Below are 11,156 nucleotides of genomic sequence, written 5' to 3'. Positions count from 1 at the left end.
AATAATATTATTAAATTGTCAATTTACATAATTTACATAATTAAGAATAATAAGTAATTATAATAAACAAATATTAAAAATGATAAATGGTGTAGCTATTAATGAATTGTGAGTAAACCTATTTGTAATCCGATTTTGTTTAACCTAAGTAAGTGAATTTCAGTTTTATCCATATTTTAAAAATTGAATCATTCTACGCACAACCTGACTTAAACTGGTTTTAAATTCTTTTTGACACCTCTTCACCTATTTCTTGATTCCACCTTTTTCATCATTTTTTCGCTCACAACTAAGTTACCATGTAACATGAATACACAGTAATAAATTTTGTTTTAAAAAATTCTTCTGTTTATGATATTGGAGGAAATAAACATGCAAAAGTAGTTGTTAGAAATGATTGACATGGAATTGGTCTTGCCATCAGAAGGTTAATTAGATTGTTTTCCACTGACACGTGAATCACGGTTTGGGATAGTTTTCCACTGCAACTTCATCATTATACTTGTGCCATTACAGGATTTCTTGACCAGTTAGTGAATACGAGTCTCCTCACTCCAGAATTTGTACTACATACGTTTAATGTAGATACAAGCCTAGTGCATACTCCACCGAATCAAGTGGGTATATATATTATGCATGTACTGTATGTAGATTACTGAATTAAAGGATAATGTAGACTTTCAACACTTTGAAATTATTTCTGACGTTTATACAGTGCAGTGCAGATAGGTGTTATGTCTATTGTTTCTTCTATAAGCACTTGATATAACAATTCATTATCCCATTCACAAACTTAAACTCATTAAAAAAAAGTTACAGAGAACAACTATTGGTGGGCTTTAAAGGGCTGATATTTCTTGAGATCTTGAGCGAGGCCTTGAATGGAGCCAGCAGCTGAAATAATGGAAACAATCAAGCAAACCCAGCTCAATATCTTGAGCCATGTCCATGTGAAGGAAAACTTTTTCATCTTTGACTGCTTAATGTACATCTCTATGGGGAAGTAAACGGTCAATGGCCAGAAGGACACCGAACCAATCAGTCCTAGGAAGTCATTGAAGAATGGAAACATCATAGCCAAGACAGCAGTGATGATAACATATGTCGTTCTCCACACCACCCTGAAAAAGTTCACACTGTAGCTTCCACACAATGGGAACTTCACTGTATGCTCCCCATTAACAAATTGGCTGTTGGGCCACCTTTCCTTACTCCAGTTCTCTACGAATCCAAATATTGGCTGACAGAAAACCTGATGACAAACAAGGCATAAATGAAACGCCATTCATCAACAAAATAAGAATTAGGAAATGTGTTTGATTGTAGTTGTTACCTGATATGCTCCAACCAAGTGCACGGCTATGCAGATGTTAGCAAAGTCTATGAGCCAAAAGGGCTCGTAGAAGCCGAACCCGGTGAGGAAATTTCCTGGTGCTTCGTTTCCAAATGCTGCATAACCTAAGCAGCCACACAGTACATAAAACAAGGTTGTTGTCATGATGCCAATCAAACTTGATCTTTTCATGACCTTGTTCTCTGGAGGGCTCGATTTCAGGGTATCCTGCAATTATATTTGATGGGGTGGAACCAAAATGTCATCTTAATTATAGGTAGAAACAAATCATGATAATTCTTCTTGGACCGTTACATAGTTACACATGTACACAGAAAACGTTGATGAACACTTATAATAAATGATAGATTTATAGGATGTATAATGTGATAAGAAAAATAAGATAGGATGAAAAAACAAGTGTATGATAACTGTAGATGAAATCAAGGTAGATGTCTATTAACTAAGTAACGTTCACATAGATGAAATCCTATTGAAATGAATCTGGCAACAGTTTTCTAGATTTTACAGTGTATTTCATTTCTCTTCTAGCAAAATAATTTTTTCCAGATGTAGTTTTTACTTTTTTTATAAACAGTATAAAGGATTTTTTTAGTGATGCACTAACTACAGGAAAGTGGTAAATGCTAACACATAAACGCCGAGTAACGAACATCATGAGAAGATAATATAATTTGACTTGGCATCTTTCCCATGATAGAATAATTGCTTTTTGGTTAAAAGGACATTCATTATATCATATATAGTGTGCTTTCCACTAACAAATAGATACATAAAGATTGAGAATATTTAGTTTCGATTGGAATAGATTCTGCCACTTTAATGGATAAGTAAAGTATCGTTTTTGACAAAAAACTTGCCAATGTTATATGTTAACAGTTAAGTATACACATATGTAAAATGTTTATTAATTTATATAAACAATGATAAACACACAACTCTATTTAATACCCACGAATTAAATACTTAATTTTTTCTTCTTATAACATAACATATCTTGAAAATATCATATTTCAATTTATGTTAGATTTGATTGATCCAAAAAACCATTTTAATAGACCTATATAAAGATAAGTTTGTGTATCTGTCATTTCTCCAATTATTTCGATAAGTATAAACTATTTTTTAATTTAGTTCACTGAGTTAATCAATTCTAATTAAAAGGGATTTTAGTCAATAGCAAAACGTTTTTTTATTCATCGATATCATTGATATTGACCAAGTGGTCAATATACCAACCAAGCCATTTGTCACCCGTGCCATACTTTCACGTTTTTCTTGAATTATGCATGCATTCAATCATGATTCCAAAGAACAAATGAACAATAGTTATCTACTGTTATAGGAAGCATGGAAGTTTGCTTAGACACTGCCACTTCCAAAATCTTTTCTATATTTAATAGATCTACTTGTATAAAAAAATATAGTAGATATATAACTTATTCGTTAAGATTACTTATATTGATGATTAAATCTCACTGGTTTATGTATGTAATCATGCATGCAAAAATATCGTAGATATATATATATATATAGATAGATAGATAGATATAGATATATATATATATATATATAGATATATATATATATATATATATATATATATATATATATATATATATAGATATATGTTTGATAAGAAAAAGAGAATGAGTTATAGTTACCTGTATCTCAATGAGAACGTTAGAATAAGCGTAAGCAAAGGCAATGTCACCAATAGCTTGAAAGGTCCTCCAGACCTTCTCAGATCCTGTAACATCCACACCAACTTGCACCCCAGTTAAGGTTGTCCGTACATGATCTCCGCCACCTGCACCATTCACCAAACATGATCATTGTAACAAACTAATGTAAAGTAACTCACTCTGTTTTTGTTTTTTAGCATCCTACTACCTAATAATACAAACAAATTACAGCTCATGTTATGATTGCTATTACCTGCAACTTTGGCAACAGAGAGGCCGAGTCCAATGGAAGAATAAGCAAAAGACATGACTGCTGCAACAATAGACAGCCACCAGAGCTTGCTGAAATTCGGTATCTGACTAAGCACGATTTGGATGCACGCAAAGATAATCATGAAAGGGTTGTTTGACGTGAAGCACTTCTCATGGTGTCCATGTTTGTGAAAACAGTTTGACCTTTTCACCGCCCTGGTTAAGCAAACAGAATCATTTATCACATAGTCCAAAGTTTGGATAATGTTAATTAATATACTATACTTTATGCGGTTTTTGCTTACACCATACTGATTGATGCCGTTATTGTGTATCCGATAGTTACACCGACCAGATTTACATACTGAGCTAATCCACACAGTTGGAATTTCCTCCCACCTACCAAAACGGTAAACGACAAGTTATACCACAAGTTAAAGTTTCTGGTCGGTGCTACCTTCATTTAATGACCTGTTTTCTTTGTTCATTCAAAGTTGTGAGTTCAGATGTGAATAAATCAAGTAAATTAGTAAAGTTACTGGGATTGGATGATCTGATTTCAGAAAAACACACCTGACAACTACCCTATTGGATCAATTGCATGGATGTCATAAAGTTTGAATTTTTTTACCTAAGACGGATTTCACAACGTCAGAATAGGTGTAGTTTCTCTTGCCATGAACAGGGTCAGGTGTACGATAACAGTCTGCCAGAAGAGTTGATGTGAAGTATGTGATGAAAGAGAAGGCGAGGAGAACCGCAGGGCCAGCCACCCAACCCAACTGTGCAATCGCCCATGCAAGCGACAACACTCCAGATCCTATCACTGCGGTTATGATATGAGCACTCGCAGTTATCCATGTTCCTTCAAACACAACCACAAAAAAAATCAGAATCAAACCTTAATTTCCACGTAATCCAATGCAAAACTCAGACAGAAACAAAAAAGTAAAACCAGCACTTTGATACTTAAAATAATGATATCGCACAAGTCATTCTACGATTACATGGTCGTATAAAAACATTTTATACTGATACGAGGTATATAATATTTTATGTATGACTGTGAGTATGTCATACGTATGTGTGTGTGTGTGGGATTTTGTGATAGTTACATCTAGCTATAGATATGTGATCAGGATGTGTGTTTACCAGTTCTCTTGTCACGTCCATCATCGTCGAAGTTTTTGTCACCTTCACCAAAAGCTTCTGGGGTTTCCACGTACATGCTGTTTTTCTGAAACTGATCAAGATTCATGTTTCGGAGTGAGAGCAAGGAAAAGAGAAAGAGGGTGTGTTTGTTTGTTTTTCTGTGCTGATGGTTGGTGTGGTTGGTTTGGTTTGGGAGTACTTATAAGAGTTTGGATTAAGATGATAAATGGCAAGATGACACACATTTATATTCATATTTAATGTATATTTATATTTATTTGACACACATAATTAAAATAAAATAGTATAAAAAAGGAAATTTTCTTTAAAAAAAGAAATGAAAATATAATCTTAAAAAAGCATTAACTATAGCATTCATTATGGTTTGAGAGAAAAGAATAGATAAACAGAGAAGTCAAAGAAGTGTGGTTAGTGGAAGGTGTGGCACATGTAGATAAACGATAGGTGCAGCATTTATGGAAAAGAAAAGTGAAAAGCTTAGAGAAAGGAAAAGGCCATGGAAGTTGATAAAGGTGATATAAAATCTGAAAGCTTTTGTGTTAATGGTTAGTTGGAGGTTCAGATGATAGGTGGTGTAAAAAGAGTGGAATTTTAGACGCGTATTAGAACCATTGAAGGTGGCAAATCTCTGGCACACGTTGCAACCGTGGTCCCCACACGTTTCTTCATATTTTGTTTTAGTCCATCCATTTAGAGAATTTTTTGATGGCAACCACTCATCATGGTTTTCTCCAAAGTGGCAGAAAATCCTCTGACTAATGCACCATGCATGGCCGATTCCTTCACCTTTTTGTTCTACTCAGTTGTCTTATTTCACTCTGCAAACTAAAATTTTGTTTGCCTATCAAACATAAAGATAATAATAATTTCTCAAATTTTTTAACAATATTTTAACATAGTTTACGTGATTATCTATATTAATTATTATTATTAATTATAAAATAATTTTGAATAAAAATGAGATAATTTTAAAATATTGTAAAAAAATATTTTATATATATATATATATGTGTGTGTGTGCACGCGCGAGCTCTGACCTAACTTTTACGTTTTCCTGAATTAAATAATTATAGGGATATGATGAAATCAAAGAACCTATACATCAGGCACATGCATCCATTCAGTTTCTGAATCTTTGTGAAAATTCTAGATAAACATCAATTATACTTTTATTCATAAACTGTTAAAAAATACAACACTGATAAAACATGAAAATATAATTTCATATACGACATTATTGATACTAATAAAACAATAGAAATAAGTGCACCTCATAACAAATTTTTGGCACTATTCTGAACTCATAACTTTACATAACATAGGAATATTTTTTTATTGTAAATTATTTAATAAAATATAAATTAATTGTCAATTTAATGAATCAGTTATTACTAATCAATATAAATTTGTCTTTAAAATTGAATATATTTTAAAAAAATAGTTTGACACAGTTTTTCTTTTTACAATATAATAACACATTAGTTATTTATTATTATAGCGATAAACTTTAAATGGATAGAAAAGTGATCAACTCGTTAAAATAATGACACGTGTATTATATATTTTTCATATATTTAATGATTTTATTGTAAATTCACAATTTTTTGTCTCATCAATTCCATTATACAATACTTAGAAAATGAAATCTTATAATTGTAAAAAAAAAAGAAAAAGAAAACTTCAGCTGACTTCTTGTTTTTTTCATTAGAAATATTAAGTTAAAATGCATGAGTTTGCACTGATGGTCACATATGAATTAGACAAAAAATATGCAGAAAATTCCAGAAAGTGGCATTGGAACTTGAAGAGTTCTTGTGTATCAGTGTGTTTGCCATTATATCCAGTGGGTGATTAAGATGCTGAATGAAACCTGCAACATTTTAGGCACTAACTTTCTTAAAATTCATTCTTATCCACACTTGTACTCTGTCTGTCCTTTTGAAAGTGTTCCATTGTTAAGAAACTAAGTCTTATTTTTCCTTTTTTCTTTTCAATAGATGAGACTTTCAAGCACTGAACCAACATAATGTTTTGGCCAGGACAATTAAATCCTAATAAAAGACATTAACAATCATTATTTTTTCATATTTTTTCTTTACACTTTTATCAAAACCTTTCTTTTTGTCTTTTTCATCTCTCTTTCTCACACTATATTTATAAATGACAAATTATATAAAATATATTTTAGTTTTTACGTACATTTATTAGGTATATTTTTTTTTCACATCATACGTCTTATAAAGTTATCAATTCTACTCTTTTTAAATGTGTATTAAATGGTAATAAATTCATCTATATATATATTTTATAATTAAATATTTGACATGTTATATATATCACTGGTAAAACACCTATTATAACAAGAATTATATGAGTGGGTAAAAGAGTAGTGCAGAAAAATTAAATGAACAATTCACTCTAGTTCAATGATCATTTATCATTACTGTTTAAAAGAACAATAAAAATTGTTTGAAAATTGAAACTCATTTATATTACAAACTTTAATATATTTTAATTCTTAAATTTTAAAAAGTAAATTAACATAAATTTTTTAATAAAATATTATCATTTTTTAAGTGTATGTGATAAGTTATAATATATATATATATATATATATATATATATATATATATATATATATATATATATATGGGGTTTGCTAACGCGCGTACGCCTGTTTTTCAGTTGGTACATTTTAGTAATGTATACCGGATTTTAGTAGACAAAAATACCTTTATATATCATGGATTCTAAGTTTTAAGGTTAAGGGTATTTTAATAATTTTCATTCTCAAAACTTAAAAAAAAAAAAAAGAAACCCCCCAAACCCTTACTGACCTCTCTCATTCCTCTCAATCATTTCTCTTTCATCTCTCTCACTCCAACCTTTTCAGTTGAGTCATTGACATATTCACCTTGAGGCAAAGGTTCATTCAAGATCTCTTCAATTTCACCATCTTCACTAATTTCTCTAATTTCATCATCTGCATATGTTGAATCATCATCTCTAAAAAAACCCTCCATGCCAATTACCAATTCTTTCGGATGTCATTATGCTTGTGAAAATTAGATAAGACAAAAATTATAAAATAAAAACTCATTATAAAGTCATTTTTTATAAGAAATTGTTTAACATAAATTAACATAAATTTTTTAAAGTAAATTAACATAAATTTTTTAATAAAATATTATCATTTTTTAAGTGTATGTGATAAGTTATAATATATATATATATATATATATATATATATATATATATATATATATATTAGATAATTAAAGAAATAATTGATGTAATTAATATATCTGATTTACTATAATTATGGTAGTAAATCATTGTTCTATTGAAGAGATATGAACTCAAAGGAAGATTTTCAGTATAGGAATTATTATATTTGTTTGAGTCGGTCATTAAAATAAACCATCGGCTCTGATACTACTGTTGAGTCTATCAAGAAGAAAGTTGATCATTTGGGAGATACAAATACCAATGACGTTTGAGCCCAACCATATAAGTAACTCTATTCAAAACCTTAAGGCAATTGGTTAATAGTTCTTTCACCTTTATATACTGCTCTATTTTCTCATTTTTATCCAATGTGAGATTTAGATTAATTTGGATTCCCAACAACAACTTCATCTTTTTTCTTGTGCTTTTATTATTTTCCATTTCTTGTAGAGGACACTCGTCACATTGTTATCATACCCTATCATTGTCACGTCATGATTCAGTAAACTTTTTTTTTCTTTTCCAGGCCACTATTTATCAATTGATGCAGCAAGTTAGTATTTTTCTACTCATTTTCTTATGCTTAGGGTTTTTCTTTTTTTGAGAAAGTTCTTTTCGTAGTTGTTTCTACTTGGCACTTTGCCATCTTCATATGCAAATGAAGCATAATCGTGATGTAGCCACTCTCTCAAAATGTGTACTAGTTCCTATGATGTTACACGAAGTCTCCTAATCAACTAAGTGTTTTGTCCATGATACTTTGTCGTTGGATGTGATATTCTCTATGGTGATTCATTAGTAATTCATCAGTGGTGATTCATTAGTGTTAGTCCTTAGCAGTTCGTGTTCTCTTTTGCATTATCACCTTCTATAAGAAGCACATATCCTCATATGGTCACTCTCAACAATGTTTTTTTTGTTAAAAATATTATGTTCCTTAGTTCAAATCAATGAATATATTATATCATTACATAATCTAAGTAATATGTTTTTGAATATATTAATATTCAAAACAAATATATTAATATATCAATCAGATCAACATATATTAATATATATTAGATCAATTGCGAAATCAATATAATATGCACACGAAAACTTATATAATTTACATATTTTGCACTAATTGAAAATAAAAATATATTAAAATTAAAGATATAAAAAATTTCAGTATTTTACATTCGAGTTTATAGAAACATATTTTAAATTTGTATTTTTTATAAGGGCCTGAAAAATATGGGGCTTTTGGGCCTTATGTTGAGGCAGCCATGGCCCGTAAAACTAAGGACACCATGACCTTAGAAGAGACTTTTCCCAATCTGAGTTCATTAGCCAACTTCTCCATCTCTCCATAAACTATGTCTTCTTCTTCTTGCTCTGCCTTCTCTCTATCCATTCACAAATTACAACCGTTGCATTGTCAAATAGGTGTTATCCTTTCGTTCACGGAGTTGAGAGCTTCCCATTCATCCGATTAGTTTCCGTTTTGGACGGGTAAGTCAGTTCCTCCATCTCTCTTGAACCTAAGGCATGCAACTTTATTGGGTGCATGCAGCTGGTAGTCTTCCCCTTTTAATTCTCTGCCTATTATAGCTCTAAGAGTTGTTTCTGTCTCTCCACTTTAGTGGATTGTAGGGTCTTATTGTGTGTTGGCTGTGTAACGCACTGTTGGGGTTTTGCTACTATTATGAGTAGTAATGTGCTTATAACCACCAAGGTTAGGGGAGCTAGTTATAACTTTTAAATTTTGTTTTGGTTGAATATGTTTTATAAATATGTATGCATGTTGAATTCTGAACTGGTGTGATGCTTGGACTGCATTCTTGATTTTGAGCATTTGGGCGTGATGAAAATGTGGTGGATGGTGTATGGATGAACTTAGTTACTGTTAATTGAGTTTGTATGAAGTGTTTCTGGGTAGGATTTCGGCAGTAGTAATATTTAGATAGTAATATTTAGATAGACAATTTAACATTTAGGAAGTATTTTAGGTCATTGGAGAGAAAGTGGGGTAAGGATTCGGAGCATCGGAAGTTTAGAGTGTGTTTGGAGGGTTAATACAGTTTGATTAGGTCCAATGAAACTTGCTAGGAACATAAAATTGGTTTAGAACATGCTAAAAATGGTAAAGGTGGATTTGAGTCCCTAAGTTGTGAAAAATTGACGTTCTAGAGTAGGAATTGAGTCTTAATCACTTTAGAATTGGAGTGAGAATGTTTATAATCATCTAGATGAGTTTAAGTAAGTATAAAACACGAATTAAGAGTGTTAGAAGTTGGAGAAAATAACTAGAAATGGTAAGGGCTGTGTGAGTGTGTGATTCTGCAGAATTTGCGTTCTGCAGATGATGTAGAGTCGCTATGTGAGCTGTCTCGCATAGCGAGACCCTGTAGAGAGTGCTCACTGTCTGAGTCATTCGTTGTGCGAATGACCAGAGGGTGTTGCTCTCTGTTTGTGGATTCGCCTGGCGAATCCTGTCGCTATGCGACTGGTGGTGGTCTGAAACCACTGCCCATTTAATTCGAAAGGCGAGTGGGACGCATACCGAGAGTTTTAGGAGGGTTGGTCTCTGTCTGGGTTCTTGCATAGCGACCTGGGTGCGCTATGCGAGGGACCCAAAGTCTGACACTTATTCAGACTTAATTCGCAAGGCGAGCTGGGAGGGTGGTGCACTGTGCGAAACGTTCGGGGTTTTATTTTCTATTTTCTCTTTTATATTGTTTCACTTAGAGTTGAATGTTGTATGGTTTGTGAAGTATGTGTTGGAGCAAATTATATCATATGTTAGGATTCAAACATGTTGTATACTGTTAAAGTGAAAGTGTGTGTGATTCAATAGTATGATTGGTGATTCAAAGTATGTGGTTTTAAAAAGTATGGTTGATGTACGTAATTCCATAATCTTCAAGGAGAAGATCCATGGTGATGCCCTTAGTTGTTTAGAATGAATGTAGGAGCTTAGTCTTGGGGTCATCCTGAAACTCCAATGGTCTTTCTTCTCACGTAGAGAGGATTAAACCATGTGGTGAGGAGTAGCAGGAGGTCTTAGTCTTGGGGGCTTCCAGTATGCCTCAAGGCCCGGAACAGGCTAACCTCGTGAGTGTGATAGGGTGGGGGAACCCAAGTTTCATAAGCCACCACGAGTGCAAGACCCGCCATAGGTCGACTGTCATTCTAAAGTCCGGACAAGTCAAGTCTAGTATTTAACATGTTTGGATGCGTGTTTATCTTGCTTGATTGAAGTTAACTCTTGCATGCATATTGTCATATTGTATGCTTTTTATATAATTAGCTCACCCTTACTTGTGTCCGTTCTATGTTTGGGTATATTTCCTCTAGCGATGATCATCCACTTGGATGGGAGCAGATGGCGAGGAGGTGCCCCTGAAGTAAGCATTGGAGGAAGATGACGCTGAATCCTAGTACCATTAGGATCTCCTTACTTTAACTTTTGCATTTTAAAA

The 11,156-nt window shown here is 32.4% G+C and overlaps 1 protein-coding gene across 1 annotated transcript; it reads right to left on the bottom strand.

Moving 5' to 3' along the window:
• Nucleotides 1–662: 662 nt before the first annotated feature.
• LOC124821795 (amino acid permease 6) lies at nt 663–4,844 on the bottom strand. The gene is made up of 7 exons (XM_047293741.2): nt 4,444–4,844; nt 3,923–4,156; nt 3,597–3,690; nt 3,293–3,507; nt 3,019–3,164; nt 1,334–1,561; nt 663–1,252 (listed from the first exon to the last, which is right to left on the bottom strand). Exons 1-7 carry the CDS (start codon nt 4,547–4,549, stop codon nt 827–829), a joined length of 1,449 nt encoding a protein of 482 aa, XP_047149697.1. The 5' UTR covers nt 4,550–4,844; the 3' UTR covers nt 663–826.
• Nucleotides 4,845–11,156: the final 6,312 nt, after the last annotated feature.

This window comes from Vigna umbellata, chromosome 2 (assembly GCF_029865625.1).
Source record: "Vigna umbellata cultivar VRB3 chromosome 2, Vumbellata_1.0, whole genome shotgun sequence".
Taxonomy (NCBI): Eukaryota; Viridiplantae; Streptophyta; class Magnoliopsida; order Fabales; family Fabaceae; genus Vigna; species Vigna umbellata.
Note: the sequence above shows the minus strand (reverse complement) of the source record. Positions and strands in the feature narration are given on the sequence as shown.